Source organism: Somniosus microcephalus, chromosome 7, assembly GCF_052327205.1.
Source record: "Somniosus microcephalus isolate GS21.2 chromosome 7, FLI_Smic_1.0, whole genome shotgun sequence".
Classification (NCBI taxonomy): domain Eukaryota; kingdom Metazoa; phylum Chordata; class Chondrichthyes; order Squaliformes; family Somniosidae; genus Somniosus; species Somniosus microcephalus.
Window position 1 is genome coordinate 139,014,349 of NC_140993.1, and position 17,656 is coordinate 139,032,004.

General features: G+C 47.0%; 1 protein-coding gene across 11 annotated transcripts in view; it reads right to left on the reverse strand.

The window, feature by feature from the left end:
- Positions 1–17,656, reverse strand: part of tox (thymocyte selection-associated high mobility group box) — a 368,590-nt gene that overhangs the window by 245,619 nt on the left and 105,315 nt on the right. For 5 of the 11 annotated variants that reach the window (XM_085993011.1, XM_085993008.1, XM_085993000.1 and 2 more), the window contains exon 1: positions 11,161–11,373. The exons of 5 other annotated variants lie outside the window; for them this stretch is intronic. In XM_085993011.1, the coding sequence (XP_085849137.1) occupies positions 11,161–11,346 (186 nt within the window). In that variant the 5' untranslated portion in view covers positions 11,347–11,373. Of the gene's footprint in view, positions 1–11,160; positions 11,374–17,656 lie in introns of those variants that run through there. One more of the 11 variants, XM_085993005.1, reaches the window with a different exon arrangement.

A 17,656-nucleotide genomic window follows, 5' to 3' on the forward strand; every position in this document is an offset into this window, starting at 1 on the left:
CCTTTAAAAAAAAATTAAAACAGCCCTCACTGGACCTCCTGTGTCCTGGATCTTTGCTGGTGGGCAGGAGACCACGCGGGCCTTAGCTGGGCCTGTGGTTAAAATGGCGGCATGTCCTGCTAATGTAATCGGATTGTGATATTGCCATTTAAATTAGGGTCCCGCTCCTCTGGGGCAGACGGCCTTCCTGTGCCTGAATTCAGGCTAGTAAAAATGGTGGGAGGAGGGCACTATTCATGAAGAAACTGCTCGCCATCTTACCTCCCTGCCATTACTGTTCCCACTTAGGGGAGTGGGGGGAGGGGGGGGCGGTAAGTTTGGACCTATTGGGCTGGATTTTGTGAATGGAGGTGAGACAGCTGCTTGTCGTGTCAATGTCCCGCCTACATCCTCGCCTGACTGTTATGTTCATTAATAAATAGACATTCTTATTATGAACACAGCTAGCTTCTAGCTAGTCATTTATTCAGTACACATTCTCTAGGTACAGTATCTGTAGAGATGCTGCATGTGTGCTCCTGTGTGCAGGCTGCCATCTTGACTGCTGCCTTGTGGGTAGCCTAGCCTCATGGGTAATTTAATCTTAATGTATGTATAGCTGGGTAGTGTAGTTTCATACATACAGCTATATACAGCTCTACTGCTCCACCACAGAATGACATGTTATTGATCACTACACTGACCAACCAGAAGAATTTCCCTCTGATTGACCTAGTTAAGCCCGCCCTGCGGGTTGAGCAGGCCAATTAGGGAGGAAGTCACTGACAGAGCACGTCAACGTCAGATGTGCTCTCTGTCAAGACTTCTTCAAAGAAGAAATGTCAGCGTTTGACAGCTCTGTGAAGCTGTCAAACACTAACATTCTCTTTAGTCTGATGAGTCTTGTGTTCAGGACTCATCAAACCTTTCAGATTTGTAAATTTCACATGGCTGTTGGTACGGAGGTTCCATCAGCCAGTCTGTGAGATTGACAAGGAGGATGTCAGCTCTCCCGATCCACCGCGGCTGAAGGCTGTAGAAAGAAAACAAGGTAAGTGAACACTTTTTAAAACTTATCACTCACCTTGTATACTTACCACTCCACACTTGCCCCCATCACTCACCTCTACACCTTACTTCCAGATGCCTCCGACCGCCGCAGACCTCCTCCACGTCGCCTCCAACCCGACGGAGTTCTCCGAGGTCGGGAAGCCTTCACCTGTGAAGGTAAAATGGCACTAATCCTTTTTTCTGCCTGTTAATTACCTGTTAACAGGCAGTAAAAGGATTAAATGCCTTTCCCGCCTCCAGGAGACGGGACCCGAAGCTACACATCTTCCCGCCTCCTGGCAAAAGAGCATGGAGGTGGGATGGGGACGGACGGCTTTGTCATCCGCCCCCACTTCTCCGAATTTACCGGCTGTCCTGCCTCCATGCTTGAAAAATCCAGCCAATAGTTTATCGAGTATCTTGCAAGTATTTTATTTTAAGTAGAGAACAATTATAGTGAAAGGGCACATCGAAATCTAAAACTGTACTTCTTACTTTTTCTGACAAAGTTAAATGCTATAGAAGGTCTCACAGGATTGAAACTTACTTTTTTTAACATGCACTGACATTTGTTATGACTGAAAAAATAGCTGCTTATACATGTTAAAAATCAGTCATATAAATGAAATGTCAAAAATATGTTTGCAATATCACACTTCATTAATTTTTAAAATAATACTTATTCAAATAGTTGTTCCATTATAAAAAAATAACCTTTTGCAACCCTGAAGCTGGACAGAGAGAGAGAGTGAGCGAGAGAGAGGCTATGAAACAATGCAAGCTGACAGAAATGGGAAACTCATCATTACTTACATTCATATTTCTTGGAATTGTTAGCACACCTTTAAAATACTTCAGAAACTAGGAATGATATGTTAGTTTTATAAATAATTAGTAACACAAATGTTTAATTACTTCAGATATGTTATTCCTGTTTTTCTTTTATGGATGTCTCCATGCTAAGGGCTGGATTTTGCGGGGGGTCAGCGGGCACGATCGGTGGCGGGTCGGGTGGGAAAGTATTTTTTTCCCCCGTGGGTCGGGACCCCACTGTGAACCCGCCGCCGCACGCCTTTACCAAATGCTGGGTCTGTCAGCGCTGAGCAGACCCGACACGCAGCGGCGGGGGAGGCAATTAAAGTAATTAGCAGCTTGTTTACAGCCACTTATCAATGTTTTTTCCCCCAGCTTTTTGGATTTGACAGGTCGCCCACCGGTTTCCCGCTGTACCTAGACCTCGTCTGTGAAGCTGAGGCGGGAGGTCAGTGGCCACTGAATCAGCTGATGAGTTGACAGCTTCAAATGTCAAGTCAAAGCTCACAGCTGATTGAGAAATGTTCCCTTAACCACTTGCTTCTCTAAACTGCATTTCCACTACAGATTCAGAATGCTGCAAGTCCTTACGCAAGTCTCCATCCAGTCTGACCTCATTACCTCTCCCACCATTGACAGATCGCTTCGGTCATCTATACTTCACCTGCCGTCTATTCCATCAGCATGGGTGCCCTTGAAACTCTCTCACCCTGGTCCTCAGAATCCCACCACAATCAGCCCCAACACCAGCATTACCAGGCACACCAGCAGCAGCACCAACAACAACACCAACCTTCTCCGCAATCAACTGATGCTGCACAGGACAGAGGGCATCAGCACCCGAGAACATTGCTGCCCGGGAGGCCAGGGATAGCCTCACCATGGCCAAATTTAGGTCGCTTGACACTGTACACCCTGGCTGCCACATAAAATAAAATCCATGGATAACATGTTAGGCTGTGGATTCACAGTCCACCTGTATTTCAACTACATTTATATTAAGATAATCAAAACTATTCAAGTAATAAAGAGATAAAAAGAAAAAAATGCAAAGGTTGGTAATCTGAAATAAAAACAAAACAATTTGGAAATGTGCAGCAGGTTGATTAGTATCAGAAAGAGAAAGATTCTTTGAAGTTTCAGCTGTGACTCGTCATCAGTAAAAATTTACAGCAGCAGTACAAATTCACCTCACAAAACTATGTACCGTAACTGGATGGCATTATGTGAAATGCGAAACCAGTTAATTCTTATGAGTATGTTGACCATGGATATAAAAAATCAATGTAATGATATTCTCTTTATACCTTGAAAATTGACATCAGTAGAGTTGCAAAGAATGGTAGCCTGATTAAGCAATTGCTTAATGTTGGGTTCAAAAGTCTTGCAACAATGTGTTTGTACATCAGATCATATTTTCCTGCTAGTGGCTGTTGTTGAGAAATTCAGAGGAAGTGGAGGCGACTTGGCTAAAGAGGCAGGAACTTTCTCAGTGGCGGGTGCTGAGAATGCAAGGGACAGGTGAGAAAATGTGAAAGAGAATATGGCAAGAGAGAGCATGGAATATAGAACAGGCAGGACCATCCTTGAAAACTCTGCAACCAAGCAATGCTATACAGGGCAACATCTTAGAAGTACTAGAGCCTAATCAATTGACTCAGCAATTTAAGAATATTTCTGCTTTTGTGAGTTCGTTCTCCTGCTGATCGCTGGTTACCTGAATCCTGTTCTTAGTACCAGTGGAGTAGCTGGTGTGTATGTTGAAGCATTCCATCAGCATCCCGCAGAAACCTTCGACTTTGCAAAACCAGGGTGCCAAGATGACCATGACAAAAAGTCAATCGATCCTGTGTCTATCCCAGGATTTGGGGTTCCTGAGAGAAGGACCACCTCAATCCCAAGAGGCTCACAATATTTTGATGTGGCCATCTACATCTCAAGCCCCAGGCTCTCAGGTGGCATATAGAAACAGAGTTAGAATTGAGGTGAGGGAATCATAAATAGCGTGCACAGTGAAAAAAATTAATGTTTTTGTAAATATTAGTAATAAATCACTGGAATGTTTGATATAAAGATTGTTTGGTATTTAGTTTTCTTGTACAACAATGGGGAATGGTAATGTGCTGATACTGATGCTCAGGATTATGTTGTGATGACTAGCTGTGAGGAGCAAGGACTTTACTTAGACTATAGAGAGGTTGGTGGGAAGAGGCAGACCTTTGATGAACCTTCCAAAAAACATTGCTCTATACATCTGTGTAGATGTCATGAATGAGTCTGACTCACTACTGCATCTGCTTCCTGTTCTTCATGGACCTGGTCTTTAGCATCAACAGTAGCATCATCAGGGATATCTACCATCAGTCCTTCTGTGATTGCAAAGTTATGAAGTATATAACATGCTACCACAATCAATGAGACAGTGCTGGCTACATACTGCAAGGTATCATCAGACTTATCCAGACACCAGAATCTTCCTTTGAGCATTCCAATGGCTTGCTTAGTTCTTATCCTTACCTTCATATGTGCTTCATTGTTGAACTTCTTTGCAGCAATGATGGTCCTATGGAGTGGCATGATGAGGCATAGGAGTAGCGGGTATCATTTGTCATCAGCACCCATCCTGCCCCTTGCCCCACTGTTGAAATTGAGCTCACATACTGGAAAGCTTCCAGATTATTGTGAATTTACATATTGTAAGCTGTGCCTATTGTTGGAAATGAGCTGCACATTTAGTGAATGGAAGCTTTTGTGGTTTATATAAATATGGGGGTAAGAAGAAGAAGAAGAAGAAATATGGGGTTCACATTTTGGGCTCGCAATGCCACATGGCTACAATCAATAGCCCCCACAGCCTTGGGGAATCAGGAAATTCTGAAAAATGTTATGGTCCTCTCAGTCTTCTGTGTGGGAGCACTGTCGAATTGTATAAACTGAGCTGCCCTGGAAAGAGGGCATTGGTGACTTGCTTATAGAGAAATGCACGGCAAATTAGCTGATCTGGCAAAAGTTCACTATAGCTCCCTGTGGTGTAAAAGTTGAGAGTTGTGATCAATATTCCTGTGACAGTGAGAGCCTTTTGTGCTGTGGGGTTTTGTTGCAAATCTGACTGTAGCAATGAACTGAGCTCCTCCAAAGCTTCATGACTAAGGACAGAACTCCTGTGAAAGGTCTGGAAAAGCATGCCTGGGTTACATAAGAACATAAGAAATAGGAGCAGGAATAGGCCATACGGCCCCTTCAGCCTGCTCTACCATTCAATAAGATCATGGCTGATCATCGACCTCAACTCCACTTTCTCACCCTATCCCCATATTCCTTAGTGTCCAAAAATCTATCTCTCTCAATCCTGAATATGCTCAATGACAGATCATCCACAGCCCTCTGGTGTAGAGAATTCCAAAGATTCACTACCCTCTGACTGAAGAAATTTCTCATCTCAGTCTTAAATGGCCAACTCCTTATCCTGAGACGATGGGCTCGATTTTGATACTGGGGCGGGCTGGGGTCGTGTAATCCGCATTTCATGTTAGCCACCCAATTCTAAATCGATGTGGGAAAATGATGCCATTTTAACTTAATTGGCCAATTGAGTTCCAACGTGTGGGAACCCATGGCCAATGCGTTTTTCCAGTCTGAAAGTCGCCTCCGATGATGTCATCATTGCTGCTGCATTTAAGGCCTGCAACAAGCCTTGCTTCTTCTACAGACTGCCAAGCTTTTGCCCTTGCTTGTTAGGGGCACCTGCAGGAAGAATGGCCAGCCAGAGACCTAGGTCTGCACCCCGCTTTGATGACGTTGCCCTGCAGGCTTTAGTAGAGGGAGCAAGAGCAAATAAAGAGGTGCTCTTCCCTTCTTCAGGGAGGAAGAAGCCTCCCCAGCAAACCAAGGCTGTGTGGATCCAGGTGGCAGAGGAGGTCAACTCTTTGGCAATAAGCCGCAGAACCTGGCTTCAATGCAGGAAGAGGTTTCATGACCTTCTGTGCACTGGAAAAGTGAGTATGAATTTCCCATCACCCTCAATCTGATCCCCATTGCCTCTCCTCACCAGCACTCAGCTTTAGCAATCTCTTCCTCCACATTCCACTTGTCACTGACATCCATGCACCCTTACCCATTCCCTCTCTCGCTATGGTCACATTCACCTAACTATTCGACTATGCAGCCCTCACACTCCCTATCACTGTGATGCAATTACAACTTACAACACACAGGGAGGGCCCTTGGTCTTGCCACCTCACTCCATCTTTGTCTCCTTCTAAACATCTATGCTGTGGATTCTCTACACTCACTCCTTCATTCTCACTCAACCTCCACTTGTCTCCCTCATTGCAGGAAAAGAGAGCTCACAATAAGCGAGAAAGAGCAAGGACAGGAGGAGGGCCACCCTCAGTAGCCCAGCTCACCACCTGGGAGGAGGCAGTCCTGGAGATCGTGGGAGTGGAGGAAGAATCCCAAGTGGGGGATGGACAGATGGGCGCATCACAGCAAGCTGGTGACAGGATAGTTTTCCATCTCTCTCAATGACATTGCATGAGTTGCTGATAATGATTCTGAAGCTCTAACAGATGGACTTATGATCATCGGCAATATGCAATGTGCATGTAACCTTGGCATCACATCTCTGACACTTTCCTTTACTCCCCCACAGGACCATCACAAGCACCAGTCCCCACTAGCCAGGAGGAAGAGCCTGAGCATCCAGACTCCTCAGAGGAAGCTGCAACCTCTGAGGGCGCAGCAACGGCAGAATTCAGCGCACCCAGCACCAGCGCAGACACACACACCTCGGTGGGACCTTCGCGAGATAGAGTAGTGTTATCACCTGGTGTATCAAAGCTCACAAGTGAGCATCAGCAGATGGTGGAGACAGGAACAGTAGTGGAGAATCCTAGTCGGAGGGCGCAGGACTCTGCCAGCTTGGCTCAGCTACATGTCGACCCTCTGCCTCTGGGTCCATCCATAAGATCAGCGGGGCTGGAACTCCAGGAACAGACGCAGGAGTCTCTGGCAGGTTTTGTCTCCAGGGTCGCTGCGAGTGTGGAGCGAATGGAGGAGTCCATAGCGAACATGAGCAGAGCCTTTGTGGAGTCACTGGCACATGAACGCATCACCATGGAAAGGATGGCAACCTCCATGGAGGTGATAAGTCATCAGAGTGCAGAAAACATGGTGAGTGTTCTGAATAGAATGACATCTCTGGAGGAGCGATGGTCACCTATTGAACAGAGAAACCAGACCTTCATGGAAGTCCTTCTGAGTAGGACTGCCAGTGCAGATACGGGTCCCCTTGGCCCCCCTGATGTGCAGCAAGGTGCTCTCAAGCCATTTGCAAGCGCCGAGTGGGAGCTGACCCATGAGAGGGAAGTTGGTGGCAGACATCAAGGAAGTGGGGGCTCCTCTCCAAGCGTTCACACTTCCATGCCACTGCAGAGCCCTCGGTCAGAGCCCCACCAGAGTCCACACCCAACTGAGATCGGCGTCTCAACCCCTGCACAGCCGCAGGAGCAGCAGACTGTTGGCGAGCCCTCACAGGTTCGCAACCCCAGAGGACGCCCGCCAAAGGGGTCGAGACAGAAGCAGCAAGAAAGTGAGCAAGGGGCCTCCACATCTGCTGAAGCCACAGGGGAAGCACCATGTAGGAGCACGCGTAAGAGAAGGATACTGCACAAATAGTTACAAGGGTAGTCACTTGGGTGAAATTTGATGTTTTATGTTAAAAAGCCATCAGATGGTTACTGCAAATAAAAAATCTGATGGCTACTGCTGCAGTTGTGGCGTGTGTCATTTCGCTAATGGGACTTCCACATTGAGGGCTTAGGATTACTTGGTAGATGCCTCAGTTGAGGAAGCGCTCAGTGAAGGTGGCGAGAGGGGTTTCCCAGGAGGTCACACTGGAGATGGGTGTCAGGCTCCAAACTTCCACAGCTGTGGTTATGCCTTCTAAAAGTTCCCCCAGACCTGAGACAACAAAGTCCTGCCACCTGCAAATGATGGCTGATCAAATATCCTATTTAATGGTGGAGCTGCAGCTAATAGTCAGCAATCCAATTGTACTCCCGCCAGGTTTCACCGCCGTGTTTCAGAGCAGGCGTGCTTCATGTCGGAAAAGGGTTACAATCACCAAGGCCTATCAAAATGGCATTATAGAGGCAATTTAGTGCTTGTTAAGGGCCTTAACGGCCTATCTCGCCTCTTGGAGGCAGGACGGAGACGGGACCAGTAGACACGATTTAATGAAAATTGCTTGGAGGCGGGATTGGGCCCGCCTGCCAGTTTTTTTGCAATTTTAACCCCCCACATGCCTCCAATCCCGCCTCCACGGCCTGATAAAAATGACTCCTAGTTCTAGACTCTCCAGTCAGGGGAAATAGCCTTTCAGCCCATTGTGCAGCCTTTAGATACTGGCTCTCTTTAAATACAATGCTCTCCAAAAATAACGTAGAATGTAGATGAAGCTTCCTGTATACAACAATGGTATTTTTTTCCAATACCTGCAATCAGTCCGAGGATATAGCCAAAAGTCTCCAGAAGCGATCTCACTTTAGCAGTTTCCCTTTAACAAGTACTTCTGTCTTGATAAGCAGGTCCTAAAAAAGTCTTTTAAATAGTGGCACACAGGTATTATAGGAAGTCAGAATTCACAGTGATGTCATCCTGTCCTAACTCTGTGATTTACAAGTGGCTGCCACTGTGAGGACGGGCACGTCTTCAGCACATCCTGAAACTAAATGGGCTGCTTCTGGGGTGGAAACCCTGTGGCCAATCCAACCTAATTTCCTATCCCATAAAGGTGCATCTGCGGACTTACGGCCTCCCCGATTGAAGCATTTCGGGACCATGGTATATAGTCATCTTTTAGTCATCTTTATGTTAATTATGTTAATATTGACTGGACAACTGAATAGGGAACTGAAGAAAAGATTTGTGAAGAGTTTGATAGAGTGTGGTGCTGCAACATGGATTTAAAAAAAATTCATTTATGGGATGTGGGCGTCGCTGGCAAGGCCAGCATTTTTTGCCCATCCCTAGTTGCCCTTGAGAAGGTGGTGGTGAGCCGCCTTCTTGAACCGCTGCAGTCCGTGTGGTGAAGGTACTCCCACAGTGCTGTTAGGTAGGGAGTTCCAGGATTTTGACCCAGCGACGATGAAGGACAGCGATATACTTCTAAGTCAGGATGGTGTGTGACTTGGAGGGGAACTTGGAGGTGGTGGTGTTCCCATGCGCCTGCTGCCCTTGGATGCTGAGGAAAGAGGAGACCAGGCTTCTGGAGAGCTTTGAGTTTTGGGTTTGGAGACATATGGAGAAAGTAAAGTAGATGGACATGTATTGACAATGATCCAAGAAAAGTGTAGTTTGTTTGATGTTATCAGTAAAAGGGTAAATTAACTGGATTGTGCATATGCTGTGAGGGGACAGGATGTTGAAAGAGGTGATGGAAGGAAAAAACAAGAAGGAGGAAAAGAAGGATGCTTCTAGACCACCTGAAGAATGTGAGGTCATATGAGCAATTGAAGAAAGTAGCACAAGACAGTATGAGTTGGAGAAGGGAGAAATCTTTCACAGGACATGCACTTCCTATCCACAAATTTTATTTCCTGTTGTCATGAATATGGGTCACACTTTTATATCAACATTTATCCTTGTAATTTGCTATGTCAATGTTTCCAATTCAAAGTAAAACTTGGGAATTGATTCAGCTCCCTTACAGATATGCTATACTGTCTGCCCAATTTTTCTTTATACACTGTGCCCAGGCAATCCAATACGCCAAGGCGCAATAACAGGAATATCTATCCCATATTCTTTAATAAATGTTTTCCTCTCATCTTCTTTCTCTTTTACATTTTTTTTCCTTCTGATGTCTTTACTCTTTTTTTCACAATCGATCTTTCAACGTATCCTGATTTCATGCATTTTAATCCCCATGGGATCTTGGTTTTTCCCTCTGTACAACTGGTAGTAAAGTAAAAGACCCAGTAGTCTTGTAAATTCAAGCCGGCTGGATTTTATTTACACAGGAGGGATCCAAAAACATGCACACACTGAGAAATGAGGAGACTGCGGCAACAAAACTCAGAATATTTATGGTGCTTAGTGTATCAGCTTTTCTCTCATTTCTTCATCTAGTTTTGAGTTGCTAAATAAGATGGACAGAAGAATGTACAGTACAGAATATTGTCCTGACTGACAGTGTGAATAACACAACTCATTTAAAATAAGGCTGGATTTATATTGAGGATAGCCATATATCATGAATTCCATCACATACAGGGATTACATTTAGGTTAACAATAGTTAATTAGAATACAGTTACAAAATATGCAGGCTACTGCCATAACATTCTCCATAATTGTAGGAATCTGGGGGTACAGTTTTCGCTTGGGGTGCGAAAATTTGATTCCAGCCCAAATTGTGCCTGTTTTGAAAGTGTTTTCTTCCCCCCCTCCCCCCACCCCCCGAGTTGTCACTCAAGCGCATTTGCATATTGCAGAACACAAAATAGGCCATGAACCAGCGCAATCGGGCAGCGTTTTAAAATTTTGCTTTAAAAAGTATTCCTTGATATATTAAGAGTGGTAACTTGGTAAAGATTGATTAATACAGCTGAAAATAAGTTTATTAAAAATAAGCATTTTAAATCAGTGTCAATCCACCACCTGTGAGTAACCTGATTTTAAATGACTTTCAAAAAATATACAAACTATTTTCGAGTTAGATTGGGGTACAGAAGTCAGCTCCTTAGTAAATTAAAAATCAAATTGCATTCAAAACCTTTCAAAACCTAACTATTAGTGACTTTGCACCCAAAAGATCCAACTTAATGTTTGGAGCCTCCTCGAAGGCCTGCAAATGAGCACAATTAGTAGAAACTCCCAATGGTGATTAGTTCACCCTGGGGGTGTGGACAGTTTTGTGGTCGGGGCCTGCTTCTAGTGCGATGTTTTTAAAACTAGCGCAAAAGATCGCGGAAACTCGATTTTCACTGAACGTAATTTGCGCTTAAAATTCCACGATATTTTGTGCTGGTTACGCTGATAGCGGGTGAATTACGCCAAAAAAAACAGCTCAATTCAGCAGAAGCTGCAGGCCCTGGTATTTTAATACTGCTGGGCATAGATTGGGGAAGCAGTCCACTTTTGAACTGGAGCTTTAACTTTGGGTTGCTTATATATAATTAACTCACTCACCTAGTGATTTTTAAAATACTACAGATTTCCAAATTAAAAAAAAAATTAATCTCAGTTTATTTTTTCAGTAATTTCTAGCCAAACTCTAGTTGTGTGTCAGCTGTGGCTCAATTGGTAACAAGCTCACCACTGAGTCAGGAGGTTCTAGGTGCAAGTCCCGCTCCTGAGCTGTGATTTTCTTCCTGGAGGCGGGTTTGCATCGAGGACAGTAGTGGGCGGGTTCCCGTCCAGCTGCTGGCTCCTGCTGGCCTGCTGACACAATTTTTCGTTGATTGGCCCAGTTAAGCCCGCCATGTGGGTTACCCGCCCTCATCACAAGGCGCGGGTCAGCTGATCTGCTGACGCGTTTGCAGCCGGCGCATTTAAGGGGGCCATTTCCCCATTAGATCTCAGGTCGTTTCTGGTGCTTCTGACTGCTGCTTCTCACCACGATGTCTGCAGAGAAACAAAAGGCAGCCCCCCACTTCAACGAGGACTCCCTCCATGTTCTTGTGGAGGGAGTCAGAGGATGTCGGGAGGTCCTTTACCCATCTGATGGAAGAATGAAACTTCCTCAGCAGACAAAGACAGCCTGGCTGTGAATAGCTGAGGTGGTCAGCGACAAGTCTGTGCATAGACGCACCTGGGTCCAGTGCAGGAAAAGGGTTCAATGATCTCCTGCATTCTGGAAGAGTGAGTATAAAGGCTCACTTACGTTAATTCTGCTGTGCCTGTCATCACGGGGTCGATTTTAACTCAGGTGCGGGCAATTGTCGGGTTCCCCGAATTTCATGATTCCCACACGAATCTAAATGGATGTGTGAGATTCATGCAATTTTAACTCAATTGGCCAATTGATTTCCAACGTGTGAGAAGCCTTTGCAAATGGGTTTTTCATGACTTCAAGTCCCCTCCGATGACGTTATCATTGCTGCTGCATTTAAGGTCAACAGCAAGCCTTGCTTCCTCTGCAGGCTTCCAAGCTTTCCCCTTATGATGGCACAGGAGCCTGCAGGAACAATGGCCAGCGGGAGGGCAATAGCTGCACCCAAATTTGATGAGGCATCACTGCAGGCATTGTTGGATGGGGCTACGGCCCACAGGGAGGTCCTGTTCCCTTCTTCAGGGAGGAAGAGGCCTCCCAGTCAGACCAAGGCTGTGTGGCTACAGGTGGCTGGGGAAGTCAACTCCTTGGGGCTAACACGGCGCACCTGGATGCAGCGCAGGAAAAGATTCCATGACCTTCATCGCACTGGAAAAGTAAGTATGAAGTTTCCATCACCCTCAATCTGATCCCCATTGCCTTTCCTCACCAGCACTCAGCTTTAGCAATCTCTTCCTCCACATCCCACTTGACACTCACATCCATGCACCCATACCCATTCCCTCTCTATGCTCACATTCACCTAACTATTCGACCATGCAGCCCTCACACTCCCTCCAACTCTGATGCTTTGAACACAACTGACAACACACAAGGAGGGCCCTTGGTCTTGAAACCTCACTCCATCTTTGTCTCCTTCTAAGTATCTATGCTATGCAATCTCTACACTCACTCCTTCATTCTCACTCAACCGCCACTTGTCTCCCTCATTGCAGAAGAGAGCTCACAACAGGAGAGAGCGAGCCAGGACAGGAGGAGGGCCACCCTCATTAGCCCAGCTCACCCCCTGGGAGGAAGCCGTCCTAGAGATTGTCGGGGCTGATACAGATGCGGAAGTTGGGGAAGGACAGACAGGTGCATCCCCGCAAACTGGTGACAGAATAGTTTTCCATCTCTCTCATTGACATTGCATGAGTCACTGATAATGATTCTGAAGCTACATCATATGGACTTATGATCATCTGCAAAATGCAATGTGCATGTAGCCCTAGCATTACATCTCTAACTTTTTCCTTGACTCCCCCACGGGACCATCGAGAGCCCCCGTCCCCACTGTGCAGGAGGAAGAGCCTGAGATTCCAGACTCCTCAGAGGAATCTGCAACCTCTGAGGGCACAGCATCAGCAGAAATAAGTGCACCCAGCACCAGCGGAGACACTCACACTTTGGGGGGACCTTCGGGACATAGAGTAGTGTTGTCACCTGGTGTATCACAGCTCACAAGTGAGCATCAGCAGATTGTGGAGACAGGGACAGCAGTGGAAAGTCCTTGTCGGAGGGTGCAGGACTCTGCCAGCTCGGCTCAGCTGCATGTCGATCCTCTGCCTCTGGGTCCATCCATAAGATCAGAGGTGATGGAACTCCATGCACAGATGCAGGAGTCTCTGGCAAGTTTTATCTCCAGGGTCGCTGCGAGTGTGGAGCGAATGGAGGACTCCATAGCGAACATGAGCAGAGCCTTTGTGGAGTCAGTGGCGCATGAACGCATCAACACGGAAAGGATGGCTACCTACGTGGAAATGATTGCTGCCTCCGTGGTAAGGCTGGCTACGGTAGAGGAGAGCTACGGCCATGGAGGAGGTTAGTAGCCAGGGTATGGAAAACATGGTGAGTGTTCAGAATAGAATGACATCTCTTGAGGAGCGATGGGCATCTACTGAACAGAGAAACCAGACCTTCATGGAAGTCCTCGAGTAGGACTGCCATTGCAGATATGGGTCCCCATGGCCCCCCGGATGTGCAGCAAGGTGCTCTCCAGGCACTTGCAGGCGCGGAGGGGGAGCTGACCCATGAGAGGGAGCTTGGTGACAGGCCTCAAGGAAGTGGGGGTTCCTCTCCAAGCGCTCACACCTCCATGCCACTGCAGAGCCCTTGGTCAGAGCCCCGCCGGAGTCCACACCCAGTGAGATAGACTTCTCAACCCCTGCACAGCCGCAGGAGCAGCAAACTGCTGACGAGCCCTCACAGGCTCGCCACCCCAGAGGACGCCCGCCAAAGGTGTTGAGACAGGAGCAGCAGGAAAGTGAGCAAGGGGCCTCCACATCTGCTGAAGCCATAGGGGAACCACTATGTAGGAGCACGCGTAAGAGGAAAATAAAGCACAAGTAGTCACAAGGGTAGTCACTTGGGTGAAATTTTGTGTATATTGTAAAAATGCCATCAGTTGGTTCTTGTGCATAAAAATTCTGATGGCAACTGTTGCAGTTCTGGCGTGTGTCATTTCGCGAATGGGGCTTTCACATTGAGGGCTTAGGATTACTTGCAGTTGTCAGGATGCTGGTCAAATAGCTAGGAATCCGCAGGGTTTGGCCATTGTCGATGCTCAGGTAAGAAGCTGCGAGGCAAAAAGAGTTTGATTTACTAGGCTAAGCAAATCTGGCCAAGATGAGTGCGTTCCTTGCATCCCGGGCAGCAATGTTCTCGCGTAATGCTGCTGCTAGTTGATGGGCCTCTGCAGGATGCTCATTTTTGCCCTCCTCCTCCTCATCATCGGAGGAGGGTATGTGAGGAGCCACTTGGTCCTCAGGAATCTGCAAGCCACAATGCTGTGCCATGTTGTGAAGTGCACAGCAAACCACGACGATTCTGGAGACCCTGGCTGCTGAGTACTGTAGGGCTCCACCTGATCTATCCAGGCATCTGAAGCGCATCTTCAGCAAACCGATGGTTTGCTCGATTATGGATCTGGTGGAAATGTGTCTGGAGTTGTAGCGCTCCTCAGCTTTGTTGGCTGGCCTCCTCAACGGCGTCATTAGTCAAGTCCTCAGGGGATAGCCCTTGTCTCCAAGTAGCCATCCGAGAAGTTGGTCTGGCGGCCTGAATAGCGGAAGCACACTAGACTGGCGCAGTATGAAGGAGTCATGGCAACTGCCAGGGTACTTGGCACAAACATGCAAAATCTCATTCTTGTGGTCACACACCAGCTGAACGTTAAGGGAGTGGAAGCCCTTGTGGTTGACAAAAATACCTGGATTGCGATGGGGTGCACTAAGTGCCAATGACGCCCTGCACCCTTGGAAAGCCTGCCAGATGAGCTAATTCAACCGCTCGCGCCGTGACACTTGCTCGATCCTTGGTGAAATGGATGTGATTGTGCGCGAGGGCAAAGAGGGCATCGGTTACCTGCATGATGCAAGTGTGTGCGGCCGCCTGGGAGATGCTGCTGATGTCTGCTGATGAGCCCTGGAATGAGCCCGAGGCAAAAAAGTTGAGTGCGGTGGTGACTTTGATGGCCACTGGTAAGGAGTGTCCACCTGGTCCTCTGGGCAGCAGGTCTTGCTGTATCATTGCGCAGATGTCAGTCACTACCTGTCGCGAAAGTCGGAGCCGCCTTTGGCACTGCTGCTCAGTCATGTTGAGGTAGCTGGCCCTGTGTCTGTAGATCCTGTTTGGGGGGTATCTCCTGCGCCGACGGGCTTCCATGCGCTGGCCCTTTCTGGCCTGTGCTGCCTCAGGTGGGTGAGCAGCAGCCTGTCGCTCCTGCTGCTGCTGCTGTTCCTGGTTCTGCTGCTGCCGTGCCTGGTGCTCGAGCTCCTCTAATGTCAAGAAGGGAAGGAGAAAAATGGCTCCCATGCTTCTGGCATATGCCTCCACTGAGGAAGTGCTGAGTGAGGGTGGCGAGAGGGGTTTCCCAGGAGTTCACACTGGAGATGTGTGTGAGGCCCCAACCTTTCACAGGTGTGGTTAAGCCTGGTAAAAGTTGCCCCAGGCCTGAAACAACAAATCACTGCCACCTGCAAATGATGACTGATCAAATCTCCTCTTTAATGGTTGACCTGCAGCTGATAGTCAGCAAGCCAATAGTGCTCCCGCCAGGTTTCACAGGCGTGATTCCCACCAGGCGTATTTTGCGTGGGAAAAGGGTTAAAAATACAAGGGCCTGTTAAAATGACATTATAAAGGCCAATTATTGCTGATTAAGGGCCTTAAAGACCAGTCCCACCTGTTGAAGGTGGGACTGATTCGGGACCATCAGACACGCCTGGGTTAAAATGGCTCGGGGTTGGGAACCAGGCGGGAGGGGTCCCGCTCGCCAGTTTTAGCAATTTTAACCCCCCCGCACGCCTCAAAGCCCGCCTCACGGCTCAGTTAAAATCGACCCTCACATCTCCATCACTCTGCATTGCTAACCCTACTCCTGCACATCCTGACTCAACCTAACATTCCTTGCACCTTCCCCCATCCGTCTCTCCCTATGCACAGATTCACTTCCCCATCTTACTATGCACCCCTCACACCCACCCTCAAGGATATGCACTGACAACAACTAACAACTCAAAAGGAGGGAACTTTGTAATGGAAACCCACTCCTTCACAGTCTCCCTCTAAACATCTATCCTATCCATTCTGTACACGCATTCCATCACTCTCACTGAAACGCCACATCATTCCCTCATTGCAGAAAAAGAGAGCCCACAATAAGAGGGAGGGGGAGAACAGGAGGAGGACCACCATCCTTATCACAGCTGACCAACGCTGAGGAGGCCACTCTGGAAATTGTGGGATCAGTGGAACAGCTCGAAGTGGGGGATAGAGAGATGAGCTCAGGTGAACAACCTGGTGACAAAATGCTTCTCCACCCATTTTATTTGGCTTTCATGAGTGATACATATGGCATCTGATGTCATTAGAAATTTAATGCTCATCATGTTGCAGCTGTGAAGTTTCCAGCTCGTTGGTCTTCCTAACACATTTACCTGGCATGATCTCTGAACGTTCCGAAACCTGAATCAAATGTTGGAAAATTGCAAAAGGCTCTCAAAATAGCAGTTAACAAGCACTTAACAAGGAGTTAAGTGCCTTAAATCCCTTATCGCCGCTTGGTGTCGGGTCTGTTGTGAAATCACAGACTCTACACTCTTGAAACTCAGACGGAGGCAGGTTCGCGGCGGGTTTCTGGCCCGCCGTCAATCATTGCGAGTTTAACACCTGACCCGCCTCCGATCCCACCCTCTGAGCGCCCAGAGACTTGAACACGAAAATCTAGGTTGACACTCCAGTGCAGCACTGAGGGAGTGCTGCTCTGTCAGAGGTGTCATCTTTCAGATGAGACATTAAATCTGGTGTCTGCTCTCTCGGGTGGATGTAAAAGATCCCATGGCACTATTTCGAAGAGTAGGGGAAGTTATCCCTGGTGTCCTGGCCAATATTTATCCCTCAATCAACATAACAAAAATAGATTATCTGGTCATTATCACATTGTTGTTTGTGGGAGTTTGTTGTGCGCAATTGGCTGCTGCGTTTCCTACATTACAACAGTGACTACACTGGCTGTAAAGTGCTTTGGGATGTCCTGAGGTCATGAAAGGCGCTATATAAATGTAATTCTTTCTTTCTTTATATTGAAAACTAAAGTTGAAATCTGATCGTCAGTACCACAGTGCATTAGTATTATCAATGTGTTTTAGAGTAGATTGAACTGCTCACAAAGGTGGCATCGGCAACAACTGTGTCAATTTTTATTTCCATACTTCATATGTTGCATGAACACGCAAGGCTACATAGCTCCCTTCCCCATTGAACTACCAGGGATCAAATGACAACATATACTACAACAGGTCATCTATACTGCATATAGTCTACTATGAATTAAAACCCACCCTCGTCACATCCCACACACAAACATTTACAATGGAAGGCTCCTTCCAGATAAAACTTATTTTAATTAATGAACATTCAACTTTGTTATTTTAGCTATTGAAACAGTTAAGTTTGCTGACATCTAACCAAATGGCATTAGAGGTACTACATTTGATCTTAG